General features: G+C 30.6%; 2 protein-coding genes across 5 annotated transcripts in view; one reads left to right on the forward strand and one right to left on the reverse strand.

The window, feature by feature from the left end:
* The window catches only part of LOC106770788 (ubiquitin carboxyl-terminal hydrolase 13), a 38,391-nt gene extending 25,609 nt beyond the window's left edge, over positions 1–12,782 (forward strand). For all 4 annotated transcript variants that reach the window (XM_014656588.2, XM_022784621.1, XM_014656589.2 and 1 more), the window contains exons 22-32: positions 171–226; positions 303–480; positions 599–700; positions 783–854; positions 2,677–2,742; positions 6,237–6,302; positions 10,439–10,522; positions 10,629–10,745; positions 11,735–11,809; positions 11,916–12,002; positions 12,360–12,782. In XM_014656588.2, coding sequence (XP_014512074.1) covers positions 171–226; positions 303–480; positions 599–700; positions 783–854; positions 2,677–2,742; positions 6,237–6,302; positions 10,439–10,522; positions 10,629–10,745; positions 11,735–11,809; positions 11,916–12,002; positions 12,360–12,401 — 945 coding nt within the window. In that variant the 3' untranslated portion in view covers positions 12,402–12,782. The remainder of the gene's footprint in view (positions 1–170; positions 227–302; positions 481–598; positions 701–782; positions 855–2,676; positions 2,743–6,236; positions 6,303–10,438; positions 10,523–10,628; positions 10,746–11,734; positions 11,810–11,915; positions 12,003–12,359) is intronic.
* Positions 12,783–17,271: 4,489 nt separating this feature from the next.
* Positions 17,272–17,610, reverse strand: LOC106770188 (non-specific lipid-transfer protein 2-like). Its single transcript, XM_014656010.1, has one exon. It carries the CDS (start codon positions 17,608–17,610, stop codon positions 17,272–17,274), a length of 339 nt encoding a protein of 112 aa, XP_014511496.1.
* Between the last annotated feature and the right edge of the window lie 3,805 nt (positions 17,611–21,415).

A 21,415-nucleotide genomic window follows, 5' to 3' on the forward strand; every position in this document is an offset into this window, starting at 1 on the left:
TGGGTCATTCCTCATTTTATTTTATCAAATACCTTAAAAGTAAAAGGCAAACAAATTCAAAGTTTAGTCAATTTTATTATAATTCTATTTGCAAAGTTAAAGACTCAAAACTGAAGAGTCCTGCTGTTTGGAGATTATTTGTGCACTAAATAGTTTGTTTTGATATGCAGGTTGTTCGCTTTAGGATTTTGGAAAAACCAAATGAGGATGAATTTTGTCTTGAGCTGTTAGTTTATTCTTTCTCTATTGTAATTTTTAGTGAAGTATATCCGGTAGTTTAACTTATTACTTTAATGCGCCAGGTCAAAGCTTGACACCTATGACAATGTTGTTGAAGAAGTTGCTCATCATATTGGTTTGAATGATCCTTCTAAAATCAGACTCACATGTCATAACTGTTACTCCCAGCAACCTAAACCGCATTCTATAAAGTACAGAGGAATAGAACGGTTGTCAGACATGCTGATTCACTCTAATCAGGTGTCATTTCACAGTGCAAAATTTTTCAATAGATTCTGTTTCATTCTAAAATGACTGTTTGGGTTTTGATTAAGTTTCCAATATGCTAAAATCATTGTCTTTTTGGTTTTGTTTCTAGGCTTCTGATATTCTATACTACGAAGTATTGGATATCCCTTTGCCAGAATTGCAATGCCTAAAAACTCTTAAAATTGCTTTCCATCATGCTTCCAAGAATGAAGTGAGTTCTGTTAGTTTCACTTTCATTTTTTACACAATTATTTGCCATGTGTTATATTTCTAACTGATTTACTCTTGTTCAGGTGGTGATTCATACTATTAGATTACAGAAGCATTGTATTGTGTCAGATGTAATTAATGGTCTTAAATCAAAGGTATGATAGTAATCCACATAATCAAAGTTGGTTCACTTATTGAGGCACATTGATTATAGAAACACCACACAGATTTGCAGGCAAATAGAAACACGTCTTTTGGGCTTGCCTGTCTAATTGTATTTTATTATTATTTACAAGAGTTTTTAGATCATATAATTTACCCATGCTAATTTGTCTGTTAAACCAATTAAATTGTGGAACCTTTTCATATGCTGTGCTTATAGTATATGATTTGTGCACAAATGTTCAACACATGTACCAAAACTGGAAGTGTAGTTCTATAAATCTTTTACTATGGGAAGGGTCTGAACCATTTGGAATAGAAGATTCTTTGACTTGATCTTTTGACCTGTCGGAGACTGACATCTGCATAGCACCTATTAGTTACTTAAAATTTGTATGCAGAAAGTAACTACATTTATAAATTCTGTCTGAGGGAATTGAGAGAGGAGGGGTACTGTTTAATATTCTATTTTCGAATGATTATAATTGGTTAATGTGTGTATAAAATCTAGAGTATTAACCTGTATTTATTCTACTTGTTATGGCTCATCATGTTTCCTTAGTTTATTATGACTTGTTCTTCTGCATAGTTAGAATTGTGATTAGTATAAATTAGTATGTGTTTAAGGTTTTAGTAACAACATCAACACATTGTAGTAATTATATATCTCTATTAAGATTTTTGATGCACAGATATGATATGTGTATCTGACATATGTCGGATACTGCGATCTAGGATACTGTGATCTAGTTAATGTATAAGCTTTTACATGTTCCCTGGTATAGTAGTGTGTGTTCTTTGAATCCATTCCTCCAGTTGAGTTTATGGGTACTAGAATGGAGGTTTGAATCTTGGTAATTTGCTGCTAAAACGTCTTGGCTTGTCAACTAGATGTTTATGGTGCTTCCCTCTGGTGGTAAATGCTCCGTGGCTTAATTTTTTTATTTTCTAAATATGATCCTCACATGAATAACTTAGTGCGTTATGAGTCTAATGACAAGATATTTACAAAAACTATATCCAATATAGCAAAACATGTTACACTTGCAACTCTTGGAAATTTATTTCACCAGGAAATTATATCATACCTTTACAATCTTTCAAACATACATTGTCCAACTTCTTATTTTTTAAATATCTATCATGATTTTGTTGTTTTTGGATTAGTATGAATGAATAGTATAGAATGTGTTTAAACGTTGAGGAATTGATCTTTCCAAATTTGTCTCTATTGCTAGTACATAAATCGGAATATGTTTGTCTCCTTATCTCTAGTGCATAATCTGTTGGAGATCCTGAATTGACTAGATATATTAGATTCCTAGATATCTTAGATATATTGTTTCTTATTTGTATTTTGAGCTTAGTCCTTAATTTTTTATTATAAATACAGTACATATTCAACACAAGAGAAGATTAATTCCATATATAGTATTGAACATGGTATTAGCAAGAGATAATTAATCTCTTAAGCCCTTTTTTACCATTTTATTAGAGTATTAAGTTCTTCAATTTCTATGCATCAATTGCTACTCATTATACAAAACTAAATTTCTCGAGATTTCCATACTTTGTTAGCCGCAACTCATACCTCTTAAAATCTGTGCAGAATCTATGTTGTTGTAATGGACTAAAATCTTGTCTTAAATGCCCCAAATGTTCTTTTCATTAAAGTATAAATTAGCCTACCATAAAACAAATAAGTAAAAAATCATATGGTCTTGGATTGTATGTTGGTTGTAATCTCTTGTCTTCTATATATTGACATCTGCCTCGTGGGAAATTTGTTAACCGACTTTGTTTCCTGTTATACAGGTTGATTTATCACGTCCAGATGCAGAACTTAGATTGCTTGAAATTTTTTATCACAAGATCTATAAGGTGAGAAAATGTATAGTTTTAATTTCGCTTTAAGATACATTGATTATTAAATTTTGATATTAGGGTAGAATAGGATGATTTTATTGCTATGGATTCATCACACACACACACACACACAAGGTTGGAAAACTAATTGAGGAAATATAATAACATCACTTAATGTAATCATATCCCCATGATTCAGGGATGTAATCATATCCCCATGATTCAGGGATGTAATCATATCCTTATGATTCAAGGATATTTTTTATACCCTTTAATTGTATTTTGCTAAATATGGAAGTAATAAATATGATTGCTAATACTCCCCATCAAACTGGTAAATATGTATTTTTCATTCCTAGCTTGAAAACAATTCTTTCAAAATTGGTGCTATTCAGCTGCTTTGGTAGAAGTTTTGCGAAGTTGTCTTAAGAGGGGGACTTATGGGATGCAGATTTAACCGCCATCTATTTTTTCTTTGATAAAATGTCAATGGATTTCAATGTGTTTGTTTCTTTCACATTGCATGAGTTATGCTAATGGCTAATTTGTTCCAACACTAAAGTCTTATTGTTTCATATCGCTTTATTCTCAAGTCTTCCAACGTGATTTTCAACTATAGTAGTTCACAAATCCCTTGTGTCATTGTCCTGAACTACTTATGCACAAGAACTTGCTACCATATTTTGTTCTTCACTCTTCCAAAGTTCTAAGATTCCCATTGAGGAAAGTAAAATATCTAGTAGTTGATCTCCTATCCACAATTGACCCAACATGGTCATCACTCACATATACTTCGAGATTTATATTCCCATTTCGTTTGAACTGAATTCCCTTGCATAGAGTCTCAGTTAGATATTGCACAATTTTTGGTGCAGCTTGTAAGGTAATCTCCTTGGGTTGGTGCATGAACTGAGACTTTGTAATGGCCTAATGTGCCATTATATTTATACTTTATAAACCTATCTGCATCTTACTACCTTTTTATCTAGTGGCTTGTCAACAATTTCCCATGTTTGGCTCTTAGCATCTATACCTTCATTCATGACTCGAACCCAATTTTCATAGTTCAATGCTTCTTGAACGGATGTAGTTACTCTAATTGCTTCAATGGTTGAGAGGAAACTTTGGTGCTGTGTAAAAAGGTGTTTAGTGGTCACAAAAATGAGAAATAGGATACTTTGTGCAAGATTGCATTCCTTTTCTCAGAGCAATGGGTAGGTCATTGCGGTCATGTTCACAATTATTATTCAAGCAATTTTCCAAATGTTCAAGGGTGTTAGAAGAAAGAATACTTACCCTTGGCTAAGGCAATTGTCATTGTATCAATTTTCTATTATTATAAATGGAAGATCATAAGGCCTTTCAAGCACTCTAAAATATATTTTTTTCTTTTTTAATCTTTAGTGGCCTCTTCTTCAATATTATTGAGCCTACTTGTACCTTTAACGAGGATATGATAAATTGAGCCCACTAGAGATAAATCCAACCAGATGACTCTTATCATGAAAGTGTGGATCATCAACATAGCATAGTGGAGTTGCCATGCTAAAATAAATAAACAATGCCTACCCTAAACGTTACTCCTTTCCAAGGATATAGATGCAACTCGAGGTGATGCAAGTGGCAACAAGAACGACTCTCGAACATGCCAGCATGTGCCTGAAATACGTTGCATGCAGGCCTGTGGCTTCAATGGGAACAAAACTTTAGAGATCGGCAAATTGGAGGACAACAAATCATTTGGTGGATCATTAATCTGATTGAAGGATCCCTCGACAATGGATGTGGCAGCTGTGATTGTGACAATGACTATAGAATTAGTAGGTACAATGGAATTGGTTGCACTTTGGTCAAGCCCAATAATGAAAGGAAGGAAATGGGTGCATGTGAGGCAACCCTAAAATAAAGATGCAACCTAAGCTAATAGGATAAAGAAGAAATGTGGAAGAAGAGGAGATTTTGTCCAATTGATTGATTTTAACCAGTATATCAACCTGTATATAGATAATTTTAACCCTGAAGTATTGATTATGAAGAGATCTCTAGAATCTTCTAACAATATACGTAATATCCTACTAATAAAAATAGTTCAATGAGTTGTTGGAGTTCTTACATTGGTTTTGTGAAGTTGAGTTAGACTTAAAATCTACTTTTGAAGATGTTATCAATATCTATCCTAACATGGTTTGTTATGCCTTTTGTGTCGGCTGCTATCTAGTTGCTATATGATAGGTTCTTTTAATCAAAAACTTATAGAAAGCACACAGTACACGCACCCAACACACAATCCAGAACTGTATAATCTCTGTATATTGCTAAACGATCACGAATACAAGATACAATTGGTTCAGAGAGCTTAATCTCCCCCCTACAGGACCTGATAGTTCCTGCTCAACTAATAAGACTCAAAAACTAACTCTCCTGAAAGCACCCAAACCCCTTTTATACAGACTTCTAGCCACCTTTTCTAACTGCCTTGGCAGTTAGGCTGTGTAACGTTTCTCCTTCTCCTATATACAAGTAGTTTCCTAACACTATAGCACTCCAGATGTTTAGTCTTTAGTGTGAGGAGATGTGTTTGAAATCCCATGTTAACTAAAGATATCACCAAACTGTAGTATATAAGTAGGTGCAATAAAACTTGAAGATGCATTTGTATTATAGACAATATCTTACCATATCTTATGGGAATATAAATGTGGAAAAGCATGGTAAAAATGAAATATCAAGTACTTGGAGAACCCTTCCTTAAAAAATTGGTTATGAATGGGGGGCAATCATGTTAGACTTGGGCACCCTGTACTATCCAAGGCTTTATTTGGTTTATTGTAGCCTTCACCTAGTGCTAAAGATAAAATCATTCAGTACTGATGTTTTTTGCTTTCCCAGTATACATTCATTACAATCCTGCACATTATGATGTGGCAATTTTTTTATTCAATCATGCCGATTATAATGAGTTTTAATGACTAGGTCATGCAATTTGTTTTCTCTTTGTTGTCTATATCTATGAAATATAACTTAATAATAACTATACCTGATTGGTATATTTTAAACCCCCCAAAAATGGATTGAAACATAGTTATATAAAATATGAACTGTAAATACACTGGAGTTCTTATAACCAGATGCATCGCAGGTTAAATCAATACTTGATATCCATACCAGTGCAAGGCTGGGGCTCAAGAATCCACTGGTAGATCACTTTTTAACTGGAGATTATCTAACTAATAATCAAATAACTAAGGATTTTAGATAGTTTAATACTGAATAATAGACTATAATGATGAGTCAACATGGATTTGCTCTTCTCTGTTGAGAATGCATCTGGCACAATGAATGTGGTTTCTCGGAGAGTTCCAATGGTTAATTTACAAGTTTATACCTTATTAGTCTTTCCCTTTTGTTGTTTGTTGTCATGCACTTGCCACAATTATTGACTTTAATTCATGGGAAAATTTCTAAATTTTTATAGTTCAATTCATAATATTGTGTCTTCTCTTTTGCAGATATTCCATGTCAATGAACGGATTGAGAATATTAATGATCAGTATTGGACACTCCGAGCAGAAGAGGTAAATATTTGTACATATACTGCTTTATAAAATTCTTTTTAATATTTTAGGTATGTTGTTGACAATTTGTTAGACCTTCAGTTATCTGGAATAAGTGCATGTTCAAGTCTGAATGAGTAGTTATGGGGATTATTGTTAAAAAAGAATATCAAGAAACAGTGATGGTCAAGATTGAGACCTGATTATATATTTTTTAGAACAATGGAAGAAGGTTTTCTTCAATTTATACACTTCTTCCTCTAGACCTAAATCCTAGAGGAATCTCCATGTTCTATAAGTCCATGCAAGAAAACATTCTACATATCAAAATATTGCAATTTCCGACCAAAATATGCTGCCAGTGTGAGAATATTCTGACAACATTATTGATCTGTCACTAGAACAAATGTTTCCTCATATTCAACACCGTAAGTTGAGTATACTTTTGAGCAACTAACCTTCTTTGTAATGATCGTGCCTTTAGAATTCTTTTTACATTATAAGCCTATGAGCATCCTACTGTTTTCTTATCCTGTGGCCTTTCAACAATCTCCCATGTCTATTTACTTTTGTAAGACACATGTTTCTTCATTCATGGCATAAGTCTTCTCATCCTTCAATGATTCATTATATCAATGGCAAAGAGGAAACTCTGGTACTTCATAGATAGGTGTTTGGTGGACACAAAAATGAGAAATAGGATACTTGGTGGAACATTGAGTTCCTTTTCTCCAAGCAATTGGAAGGTTGGGTTCATAATTATTATTCAAGGAATCTTCCAAAGGTTCGATGGTGTCATAAGAATGAATACGTACCCATAGTTCAAACGATTGGAGTTGTTCTTGGATCAAGTTGGGTTGTTTTTTTCTCTGATATTATATTTGGAAGAAACACTCTATGCAACTAATTTTTGGAGCTAACCCTAAGGGTCAAACTCACCCTTGTTAGAGGAAACAACAAAGACATCGATCAAGAGCACCAAGAGTAGTGTCTGTACGAGGTGGTTCCTCTATAAATGGAAAAAAAGATTGAGCTGCTGTAAAACTCTCTCCTTGAAGCTAATGATATATGTAAAAGGATTCAGTTTCTTCAAAAATGACATTCATAGTGGTAATAAACTTTTGATTCGAAGAATTGTAACATATGTTAGGCGGTTATTGGTTTATGAGAGAAGAAAGAGACATTAACTGCCTTGGCAGTTGGGAAAGGTGGGATGTAACTTGTATAGATAGTTTAAGGATTGTGTGGGGAGAGGTTAGCGAGTGATTGGAAGTTTTATTCAGGATCTTGTTGTCCTGAGAGGGGGAGGTTAAGCTCTCTTTACGTGTTTTCCACATTGTTAGTGAATGAACAGAGGCTTATCCAGTATTCTGGATTGTGCATTTCGGTGTGTGGAGTGTGTTTCCCATAGGTTCTTGATTTAAGAACTTATCATTACCCCTTTTTATCACGAGTATAACCAATGATATGCATTCTACAACTCCCACAAAATTGACTACGAATATGGACAAACACAACATATCTAGAAACTCAACTTTGAAGGCTAGAGAGCAAAGCAACAAATGTGAAGAAAGAAGACAGAAACTCGATACGACTAAGGCCTTCTAGAGATACAGTAGAAAAAAAGGTAGGTAGCAATAAGGACAACCTGTCCCCATTAAGATTTAGGGACATACAGTAGAAAAAAAGGACTGATTTTTTTATTATACTAAATCATAAAAAATATATTTTCATATCCTTTATTTGTAACAATTTAATTCCCCTAAAAAGGGAAATAGGAAAACTAGGAAAACAAAATAAAATAGAAGATTATACATCTATTTTCTCTAATTAGGAAAATTCTAAAAATATCTTCTCTAATTACAACACATAGTTTTGAAAGAGAAGTGATTGTCACTTATATGTAATTTTTCTTTTAGCAATGCCACTTTATTGTGTTTTATCCACATATTAACTCGCGAACAATATCTTTTTGAAAAAATTTATACATGCCATGGTTTACGTTTTTTCTCATCATTAGAATGCAAGCATTTAATTGACTTTCCAAATTGTGTTTTTATCATACAGATTAGTTTGACAAATAGGATAAGAACTTCAAATTTTTCTTTCATGAGGAATATCCATGTGAGATGGGTACTATAATCAATAGAAGTGACAAATCATTTAGCACGTGATAGAGCTTCATGTAGGTCCTCAAATGTTAGCATGAACCAAATCAATAGGATGACCACTTTTTGTCTTACTAGGAGATATGTAGTTTGATGATGCTTTGCAAGTTGACATACATCAAATTTGAATGACTCTACAGAGTCATTGAAAAATAAAGAAGGAAACATAAACCTTGGAACATAACAAGATGAATCTCTTACACAACGATGGAGAAGCCAAATTTGAAAGGACTCAAAAGTAGTGTCAAATTGGAGACAAGAGACAGTTGTTTGTCTATTGATACTATTCTTAGTTCCCATGTCTTTAATAGTTCCAACCATTGTCGCCGTGTGAAGATCTATAAAACACAATAAGTGGGAAAGAAGGTTATGAAATAATTTAGGTCATGAGTAGGTTTTTGAATAAAGATAAGGTTATTAGAAAGTTTTGGAACATGAGGGACATCTTTAAGGCTGAGGGATGGAAAAGGAGAAATATTACATCTAGTTATTGGGATATGGGTCCCTTAAAGGAGGAATTGGCATTCTTACCGCCAATCTGTTAAGTTCCTAGGTAGAGGAATCCAAGAACACCACTGCAAAACACCCAAACTCACTGAAAAGATCTTGTATTATTGATTCTAGGCATCAAGAACAGCAAGAATGCCTCCAAGGAACAATGTTCCTTCATATAGGATGCCAATGATCCTGTCAACAATTCTCTAAAACATCCAAAAACATACAAAGACCCCTCCACTATATAAAGGAAGTCTCACTCAACCCAACAACCCAACTAACAACTAATTTTTATTCTATTTCCTCCTATCATACACATTATATCCTATCACAATCATGGTTAGAGTGCAAGTACCTAAAAACGGCTTACTTATAAAATTCATGAGAGATTTTAAACATTCAATTTTTGCTTGTAGTGCAAACATTCCTTCAACAATATAAGAGGAGAAAGGAGTCTTGCCAGAATTTTCAAAATCTATAGTTGCTCGATAAGCCTTCCTTGGGGTTGACTTTTTACTTCTGCAAGACAAACGATAGCTTTCTACTTTCCATGGTGCTTAAAGCAGTCTCCTTAGTGTGGTTAGATTTATTACATCGAGAGCACCAATCACTTACCTTTTGGGTTGAGTTTGATGTTCTCAAGATTTAAATTAACAGGTTTGGTAGCCTTCTCAGAGAACATTTGATGAGCCTTGTTACTTTGAACAATATGGAAGACTTTAGAAAGAGAAGAAAGTCTTTCCTTCCCAAGAATTCTAGGGTCATATTAAGGATTCAATCTTGATAAGAACTTAGATATCTAAGTAACAAACAAAATTTATTATATATGTTTACTAAAATATATTGGTCTCTTAGACCTGAAAGGATTTTTGAATGACTCAGAGCTTGACCTTCTTAGCCAAATAGACTTAAAAAGTTTTGGTCTAGTTTATTCTACAGTAGTAAAAATGGGTAAAGTGAGATTCATTCTTTTCTAGCCATCCATTTTGGCTGGGATTTGTCGTAGCATGATGTTAAAAATGTGCTTGTTCATTAAGACCTAGAAGTGGAGTTCTACTTGGATAGTCGTCCTAGATACTATCCTCATAGTGGAAAGAACAGGATGTGCAAGCTGAAGAAGGCTTTGCATGGTCTTGAACAGATTTTCCAAGCATGCTTTAAAAGATTCACCAAAGGTATATTATCCATGATGGGGGGGGGGGGGGAATACTGCCCTAGGCTTCACTTGTTACTAACGCAATATTTGTTAGGGAAATATGACAATTGCCAATCCCATGACAGATTTGTGGAAAACAGGACAGGTGTTATGGGGTCTCAGGTTGAATTTGAACGATTGAAGTCTACCATCCCAGACCTTTCAATTTTGGCTGTTCCTAAATTTCCAAACCATTTGTCTTCGATGTTATTTTCATTCTTGATATGGGGCTATGCCTTTTCTCCCAGCACATTATTCTTAATTTTACAAGCTGCATTTTCAAATTCCTTTTGATTTAGATTCCAGAGGAGGAGAAAAACCTTAGCCCTCAACATCGTTTGATCCATGTTTATCATTTCTTGAAAGACACAAATCAAAATCAGGTACTTTGTCCCCAGTCTAATATAAAATTATTTTTCTGAAATTACTACCCTTGAATTTTCTAACATTTTTGTTTTCTTATGTATTGGTGTGGCTTGAAAATAACAGCAAGTTCAGAACTTCGGACATCCTTTTTTCTTAGTGATCCATGAGGGTGAGACATTGGCTGAAGTCAAATTGCGAATACAGAGAAAGTTGCAAGTTCCAGATGAGGAGTTTTCCAAGGTACATATTGCTAACGTGACTGAATTATGCGCTCTTGCTTTTACCATGTGTTTAAGTATAGGGAATTTTGCATTTCAAGGACATTAAAATACACTGAATAACTGTTTCATTTTTGAATGTTTTGTTTAGAAAATACAATTCAAATTTATTGAATTTTAGTTTTCTTGTTTAGATAGAGTATTTTAACTATTTTAGTATTAAAAAATATTTAAAAATTCAAAGTTGTCATATGGTAATTTACTAATCCCAGCTGAAATAGTTCTGGCTGGCATTAGCTGAAATAACCTTGGCCAATGACAATAAAGAAAAACCTATATTATACTTTTGAACATTGTTGGTCGAGATTATTTTTTTACCAACTTTTTGGTTAGTGTCATCTGAAAAATTCCCCTGGCTAACATTGGTCAAAAACAATCCTAATCATGAGTGATATAGAAAGCTTCCGTAGTCAACACTAGAAGTCTCATGATCAGCGTCAATTTGAAAAAAACAATTCTTGACGAGATGGACAGCAAATAATATGATGGATTTGGGCTTAAAAGGTGATGGCTGGCATCATTTGAAAAAGCGAGCTTGGTTTTATAATGAGATGAGGACATCTAGGTTGAGGTTGACGTGATAATGTTTAAACTTTTGCCAAACCAAGGAGAGTACGAAAAGACAGATGTAAGAGAGAAAAAGAGAATGAAAATTTTCAAATCCGAACTTTAGGTAAAATTTGAAATTCTATTTAAATAATCAACATATTCTTAAAGTTTTAGAATTTCAAGTTATTTTTAAATTCTCTATCCAAGCAACATATTTTGTTATAATGCATTTCAAATTTTCTATTAAAACTTTTCATTCTCCAAACACTCTGCATTTGATGCATTTATGTTCATGTTAGCTAGTCATATCAAATGGAACTAATAATATCTGCAAATTTTGTTTAGTTGGTTTGGAAAGATTCTAGCTTCAATGATTAATGCATCTCTTCTTTCTTCCTTTAGTGGAGATTTGCATTTTTGTCATTTGGTCATCCGGAGTATCTTCAAGATTCAGATATTGTTTCCACTCGGTTTCAGGTTTGCCAATCTTCTTTATCCTTTTGGTTATGACTGTTACAGTGCGGAATCCAGAAAAAATGCCTGTTTTGTGAAAAATTAATTTATTTTATTGTTTATTATTCAGAGAAGGGATATATATGGCGCATGGGAGCAGTATCTCGGACTGGAACACACTGACAATACTCCTAGAAGATCGAATGCAGCGAATCAGGTATAGTATTATCATGAAACTAGCTCTTCATTTTTCTTAGAGGAATGGGGGTTGGTGAGTTTGTGCTCCTTATCATAAAATGGAATTACATGGTCAATGATGGGTAAATGAAAAGAGGAAATTTGTTACAACTGTAGAAACTTGAATTTCAAAATTTAAATAAACGGCATGTACTTGGTACAAAAAAGATAACATCCTATTTTACTTTCCAAGCATTCCATGACTGACCTTTTCAACGAACTATCTGCCTCCTAAATGTTAACAGCAAAAGTAGATATAGATGGTTGTAATGTTACTGGAATTAATTTTATTACTGGTTTCAGAAGCCTGCTATATGATTATTTATTAATTTTGCAGAATCGTCACCCATACGAGAAGGCAGTAAAAATCCATGTTTAGAAACATGTTTAGAATCTTGAAGTGGTGTGAAGGTAATAGGAATGTGGAGAAGTCTCATAATTTTTTTACCGGAGGTTTAGCCTCCTGCAATAGTGATTTAGGAGATTGGATTTGATGGTCCCTTTGTACTTTGGTACATAACATTTTGGGGCTGGGTTTTTGTATAAAAGGTATAGGAATATAGTTATAGTTAACTCTTTCCTTTGGCCCACTCCACCATTTCCTTCAGTCAGTGAGGCTTCGAGAGGACTAACATTGTTCTTCCTATTGGACAACTATTTTCTTCCTTTTAATGGAAGAGCATCATCAAAAGAATTTATGAATGTTAGGTTCTATTGAATGTAAAGAGGTAATAGACAAAACCAGATCCTTTATACAGTAGGACCTTTTTACTTAAACAAACATTTTATTTAAAAGTCAATGTGACTAATTGATGTTCTAAAATTTTTAGACGATAATCAAATGCAACAAGTACTCTTTATAGGAAGAGAAGAGGATCCAGAAGAAGACACTTTCTTTCTTCTAAACTCATCTTTTCATGGTCTTTTAGAAGAGAAGTCTACGTTGAGACAAATTCATCAAATTAAAAGACTAGATCATCTAATAAAAAAAAATAGATTGTTCATTCAAACGAATTCAATTACACTCTGGCTAAATCAGATTTTAAGAGTGTTTACATAATCATAAATTAGAAAGAATAGTAAAGTAAAAAGGGGCTTCTTTTAAACAACGTTAAAATAATGAAAATAACACAAACGCATATATTCAATTGAATTCTTCATCAGTTATTATGTAATTATTATCTTTCTAAATAGAATTGAATTAATCAAAAAATTGTCAATCAACTAATTAAGTATTTCTTATCTCTCCAAACATCTACGTTTGAAATTTTTATTCTTTCATCTATCAAATTGAGTAAACTAGTTGGAACTCTGATTAAAGAATAAGATTAAACTATGAACAAGCATTAAATTATAACTGCAAACCCATAAGAGAATGGAAGACCAAAAAAAATACAAATAAGAAAATAAATAAAAAAAAAAAAAGTGGTGTAGAGTGTAGAGTGTTGTCTTCTTTATTGGAATGATGCATCTCTTTTGTAACACTTTAAATATAATATCTACAACTCTAAATAAGCTAACATTTGATTATGCAAAATGAACATTATTAGGTTGTATCTTCATCTTTTTGGGTTTTACACTAAATTTTTTTATTTAATCTTCAAAATATTCTTACCTTTGATATGTCTAAGGAAACAAATCAAACAATATTGCAAATACGATTACAATTCAAAGTGAGCACAGTCACTTCTTCAAAAACTAAATTACTTACATTTCTTAGATAGAATTATTCAATTCAAATCACCAAATCAAATAAACTTCTAGTTCGTCCATAGGTCCACTAGAATGTCTATCAGGGTTAAGAACTAATTTTAATTAATAATTTCAATTAAAGTTCAAATAATCTCAATTAGACAAATTCTAAATAAAATAGTTGATTTAATCTAAAAAATAATTCAAGAAATAAAAAATTAAATATTTTAAATGTGAGTAAAAATGTAATTATGAGGAAGTTTAGATGAAGTTTTCACATAGTTCAACATATATGATGTTGGGTTTAAGGATAAGCTTCCTAGAAGAAGATAAAGGTCAAAACTTTAAATCACTTTGTTTCTTCTACTTTATACTTCATCCTCTATTTTTGAAATCTTTTATGTAAAGTTAATCTGCTGAAAATGTGTTTTGAAAAATATACGTTTAAACTTTATTATTTTAACCGCCATCAGAAAGAGGATATTGTTTGATCCAAGTTCAACAAATCCTTTAATTGACTTTTAGTGTGGACTTAAACAAATAAATGTAAAACAGTTTTATCACGCTAGACAAAAAGGATCCAGTATATCCTAATAGACACAAGTTATGTGGTTGAACAATTGAAGTGTTGTTTAAAATGTGTTTCGTGTAATAGACACAAATATTATGTAGACACAAGTATACCTTGTTTAGCAATAACAAAATGTAAAACATTTCATAGTATATGTCAAACTTTAATAAATAATTGTCAACATCAAGATCTCTAGAATAATGTGATGCAAGTTATTTTTTTTATCCTTCTCAATCTTTCACTTAAATTAAAAGAATGAATAATTACAAAAAATAAAAATAAAAATCTTACAATAAGAGTATACAATACAATTCATAAGTTACAATTTCACTTAAGAAAGGATTTATAATATGTGTGCGCTCAACCCAATATCAATAAACACTATTGATATGACAATTTTTTAGCACTTTGTTATTTTGGAGATAGTTTTGTTTTGTTTTTGTTTTAGTTATCTTTCTCGTATGGTTTTACATCCTTTATATAATTGTTGCCATTGATAGCCATTGAGAATTCGACTTTTAGTGTTTCATCATGATTTTCGTTATTTCTCTTGATAAGAAATGACTTGATTAATTTTTTAACTTGACTCTTTAGTTTAAATCTTCAATATTATTAAGATGTCTTCTTTCCTTTCTTTAATGAGTTCATACTTGATTTGAATTCTTCTTTTTCTTCAACATTCATGTTAAAGAAGCGTTGTGCGATATGATTCTGCATTTAAATTATTAGAGAAAAAAATTTTCTCAATCAATCAAACAATTCATTCATCAATCATTTCCTAATGTTATTATTTGAATTTTTGATTTCAAAACCTTTCTCTTTTTTTTTTCAAAAATGTAAATAATCACAAGATAATTGTCTTGAACGTTGAAGCACTTGTAATTAATTTTTTATTTCAAATGATGATGAATCAAAGACTAGATAATAAAAACACTTAGTGAAATAACACAATACATCAAGACTTGTTAAAACTAATGCACTTAGTTCTACTATTTGAGTTGTCTAATACCTTAGTCATCTAATAGCTTGAATGGTCTTAAGTCATCTAACGCCTTGATTATCTAACACCTTAGTTGTCTAACACCTTATATTATCTAGTGACTTAGATTGTATAAAGGACTTGGATTATCTAATGTTTTTACGTGGTAATTACCTTTAGTGTACTGTCTAATACACTTACTCATCTACCACTTTGACATTTACGTTTGTCAAATTTTCAACTTCTACTAATATTTAAAACATTTGAATATCAAAATTAAGCACGTGTATAAAATATATATTTTGAACTACAAAACATTTTCACTAGACATTCTAATTGATTATATAAATTAGATGTTCTCTTAGTCATCTAACATTTTTTCACTTATAATAAGAGACTTTATTGTTTAATAAAGTGATTGTTTTATCATCATCAAAACTCCACTAACTTAAAGGAAATCATCTACTTTAATCGGAACTAGATTGTTCCAACTACAAATAATACTAACCAATCATACATATGTGAGAGGAACATCTCATCATAGTTAGAATCTATATTCCTAAAACTTGTGTTTGGGAAATATTTGTATATTCTTGTTGCAAAAACAAGTATCCACAAATTCATTAAAAAAATTATAATTTTACAATATAAAGCAATGATATATAACGATGTCAACCAATTATAAATTTGAATAAATATAATTTCTTACTATACCAACCCACAAATTTCGTACAATGTGATTGCATACTAGTCTATAGAACGATATTTTTGGGATCCTTGAAAAATGACTTTTCATTATGCTGACTCTACAGATAGGCATTCTTTACAAGCACATCTTCATCAATAATACAAAACCCACAATAGAATGTAAACGTTATCTCTTACATATTGAGACATAATACACCTCTCACGCTCACTAAATTTATCTAGAAATCTCACTCCATAATAATATGATCAATTTCACATTTTAGGATATATTATGATTTATTCACTTCGAACACTCCGAAATGTTAAAACATTATTCAAGATTAATAATTATTGTACATTATATGTTTCGAAGTTTTTATTATTACTTTTTGAAAGGTTTATTCCATATAACTTTTATTGTGAAAAATGCTCTTTTGAATTTTCTTCATCCATTTGTACCTCCCATGTTATGAACCAAAAAGTACAATTGATATATTGAGGTTTGTTAGGTGCAAAAATTAATTTGTTGGGTGCAAGAAGCATAGACTCAAAAATTTGTGAGAATAACTACTTCCATTGCAAAATGACATTATTTTTCCCAAAATAATTTGTTCTTATCGACGTGTCTGTATCCAAAATATTTACAAAATTATCTACATTTCATTTTTCGATATTTAAATTTTTTCTTTTTTTTTTGTATATGTGAGCAACTTTACTACAAATGAATAAAATAAATTTTACATTGACAGCATAAATATTGTAGAGTTATTTGATCACACGTATATTATAAGTTTGTTAATTTTTATCAATTAATATTTATCACTTCTTGTGTGAGAGGGTTGATTAATATTTCAAGTCAGTTACAGAAAACAAAATTAAAATAAGTTATATAATTATTTTTGTCAATAAATAAATTAAAGAAATTATATTCTGATACTCTACCAAACTACTACTTTACAACTCACCATTAAAATAATATAATCATTTAAAATATAATTTTTGTATATGAAAAAGAGAAAAAAATAAAGAATAAATAATAAACATAAAACAAGTGTAAAAGTTTGTTAAAATTTAAAATAAGTTATATAATCATTTTTGTCAGTAAATAAATTATATTTTGACACTTCATAGACTATTGAATAACTGATTTTTAGAATAATATAATCATTAAAAAGAATAATATTTTGTATTTATAAAAGTGAAAAATAAAAAATGGTAAACGTAAGAGAAGTTATGGTTGAAGAAGGAGTTACAGAATTTGATGAAAGAGAAAAGTGAAAAGTAATAAGAAAGGTAAGATTTTTAACCCTAATTTATTAATTAGCAATTGTTTGGCATAGGAGAGCCACAACTGTCACTAACCATCTTTGCATTGGGAGTGTTGATCAAACCTCCAAGAGCAGGATCAGTGATGTACTCGCATATGCACGGTGGCCGTTGCTCTTTCAGTCTTTCACAGCATTCTGCTGACGGTGGCGTTGAGCTCGTGAAGGCATTCGCACATGGAACCAACTCCATCACATTGCAACACTCTGATGCAGGAGCTGCTGCTGCTGCTGCCGGAGCTCCCACCGGAACTCCCACTGCCACCACTGCTTCAATCACAAAACCACTGAGCATCATCATGCACAACATCACACGGGGAAATGGAATCTTCATTTTCGAACACACAAATGCTGAGATTCAGAGTGGGGGAAACTTCAACCTCTTCATTATTTATAATGGGAAACATGGAAACCAATAAGTTGTATTAACATCTAATATACATTTAGAGAGAGAAAATAAATAGTTTATAAGTTATGTGACGTGATAAGAAAGAAAAATAGAAAACTAAAGGTTTAAACCTTTTTTTTTTGTCCCTAAGTTATTAGTCAGTTTAGTCTCCGCTTTTAGAAATGTAAACTTTTGATTCCTAAGTTAAAAAAAATGTATTAAATGAGTCCTTTCTTAATGTTCATGGTCAAAGTACAAAGAACAATTTAAAATGCTCTTATTATTAAGAAACAAATCAGAGCAATCTAAAGATGTAGCGGTTGTTAAGAAACAACCAAAAACAGTATTTCAAGTTAAAAAATGACTCATTTGATACATTTTTTATAACTTAAGGACCAAAGATTTACATTTTAAAAAACGTGGACTAAACTGAACATCCGCTTATAACTTAGGGACCAAAAAGAGATTTAAACCAAAAGTAAATGTATATATTTTAAGAAAGAAAATTAACTCTAATTCAATCTTACAGTAACTAGTTTAAAATGTGAGGTTTTGTATCTATTTAAATAAGATAAAGTTTTATCTTTTAATTTGTGTACGACTTTTAATACACCATTTCACGTCAATTTATCGTATAATGCAAACTTCGTCTTACAAGTTAAATTTATGGGATTAAGTTTGATTTAATTAACTTCTTAAGACAGTAACGGAGTTGAGTTAGAATATATTTTAACGAAGTTTGTTGTTTGTTGGATTTATTATTTTATCCGATATTAGGCCGTTATTGGACCATCCATTAATGTCTAGTCTCACGTTTAAGATGTATATGTCTTGATGTGAAGGAAGTGTGTTGGAAGCCCTACTAAAGATAAGGTCAATTTATTATATATAACTAGATATAAATCTCATTTTTACAAGTTAGTCTTGTGAGCTTTAGTTAAGTTTAAAATCCACTTTTTAATATGGTATTACAGTATATGTTAAAGTCTATCATAGCAAAATTTGTTGTTTATTGAGTCTATTGTTCCATCTACTATTAGATCGCTATTAAATCACTGGTCTTATACGTGATATGAATATATCTCTACGTAAGAAAATAGATTAAAAATCTTACATGAACTAGACATAAATTTACTTCTTAACAATATCAATTCTCAATCACAATATATATAAAAATTTTGAAAATAGTATTTTATTAGATATTATTGAAAATTTTGAGTAGCATACCAAGATCTAATGATAAAAATCGTTTAAGGATAGTAAGTTTTAATGTATTTATTATTCATTAAATATATATTTAGAACCTCATGTATATATTCATGACATAAATGTTTAAATATATTTTGGTTCATTTCTCATCTCAAACTCTGAGATTGAGAAGCTCAAATGAAGATAAAGATAATTTAAAAGTTAAGATATAAAAGTGTTGTAGAGATTATCTCCATCTTTATAAAAATATATTATGTTTCAATTTATAATTACACGTTATTGTAATGGATTATGTTAAACTTTAAAAAAAATAAATAAACAATATAGTAATCAAAATAGGCAATATATATTTTAAATATTATCTATTTACTATGAAATATAAGATTGATATATATGTTTCTTTTAGATTTGAACTATAAGGTAAGTTTTGAGAATTATTTAATTAATTATTATTAATTTCTTAGTTGATATAAGATAATAGAGTATATAAGATTTCTTAGTGTGATTTCTTATTAAGTTTTTTTAGTTTATTTTCATGTAGATAAAAAAAAAAAGTGTAACATAATCATAGGACTAAATATAATTGTTTTATTGTTTTAAGGATGATACATCAAATAAAAATCTTATAAAGACTAAAATAACATTTTATTCATTATAAATTTTTTACAAATTAAACCATATTCATTCATTAATAAATTAAGATTTGCTACTATTGTGATTGTTAAACTTTTTTAGGTTTTTGTTTTTAGTTCTCATATAAAAATATATTGACAGGTATTAGTTCCTAAATGTTTCCTTAAGAATCTTCCGAGATAGTGAAGGATCTTTTAGCAAAGTGTATGTTTTCAGTCACTTACTAACTAGTTTGATGTTATCAATTGACATGAACAAATGAGGATCAAAAACACCATTTAGTTTCAAAAATTTACACATGATGGTGTTATCAAACTTCTACAAGGCATATAAGTCAATGTTAACATTATTATATTATTTAAGGTTGTTGTTTGATGATAAGAGACAAAAATTAGACAAAACCTCTCCAAGTTTTAATTTATAATTTGTTAAAGAGCATTAAAATATCAAACCTTGTATATAAAGAAATATTTAACCAAGGATAATTGTGCAAATATTACTTCAATGTTGTGTGTAAAAGCTACTAATGGCTTGAAAATTGTGCTAGAGTTTGTCATTTACCTTGTGAAGGAGTTGAGGAGCCATACACTTCATTTTTTTAATCTCTTTCTTCTTCACATTGCTTTATGATGGTCTTGATGTTAGAATAATTCACTTGGGAGAGAAAATATTCACCCCTTTGGTGTATGTAAAAGTCACTAGTCATTATCTTTACTTCATATATATAAAGAATTTTGGTAAAAGTTAGTTTGCTTTGTGAAGAATTTGGGGAGCCATTGACTTTGATTTTCTTCCTCCAACTCTTCCAATATTATGTGTTCAGTTTTTGTTTCATCTCATAACATCACCTTTCCATTTATCACAACTTTTTCTAAACACATAATTCATTTTTATCTATTACTTTTAAATTTATTATTATCTTACTTTTAAATTTATTATTATCTTATTTAGTTATTTCTAACTTATAAATTTCTTATGCTTTACAAAATTTCTATTTATGTATCCATTGTTCACCATATATTTTATTTTCTTTTTTTTTTAATTTTTGTTTTATCGACTTTTGATATTATTATAAATCTTTCAAGAAAATTTATCAAAAAGACATAATATTAATAAAATATGATTTAAATTTTTAAGAGATTTACGTTATATAATCTAAAATCTTAAAAGAATGTGTTTATTTTATGATTTTTTTTCTTAGTATTTAACTTTTTAATGAATATTTAATATAAGATTTTTACTCACATGTAGATTTTTAATAATTTTTTCTAATTATATTCAATGCGAGAGTTGTAAACTTTCAAAAGAAAACTTATAAATATATTAAAAGTGATGTATTTTTATCTCAAACACACTCTATAAAAATGAAAATGCAGAAAGTTGTACAGAAGAAATAACCTACTTGCTAACATTATGTAGTCATCATAAACTAAATTTTCGTAAATGCTGCAAATAAGTGAACATCATGTTTGATATTTTTTTTTATTTACTGCCTAGGCCGGCCACAAATAAAATAGAGGAATTTGGAATTAAAACAATTATTAACTGTGTTAACAGTATACACTGTATTACACTCACAGCTTATTAATTAAATTAAATTCTCCATCAATAATTGAAAATATTACCTATGATATTACCTATATAATTAAGCTGTGAGTGATGCATTACACTCACAGCTTTCTGCAACAAATTTCCCATCAAAGATTGCAACAAGCGACAATGACTATGGCAATTAGCAGCAGCATGGCATAATGCAATGAGGGCACTTTAGTCTTGCTGATGTTAGTATGCGGTGTAGATAGTAATCCAGGAGGTGCAAAAAGAAAAAGTCTAATAACACTTATCAGTACCTTTATATTTTATTTTTTCATATTTTCTATTCAACTCACCATTTCTCGTTTTACTTCTT

This window comes from Vigna radiata, chromosome 8 (genome assembly GCF_000741045.1).
Source record: "Vigna radiata var. radiata cultivar VC1973A chromosome 8, Vradiata_ver6, whole genome shotgun sequence".
NCBI lineage: Eukaryota > Viridiplantae > Streptophyta > Magnoliopsida > Fabales > Fabaceae > Vigna > Vigna radiata.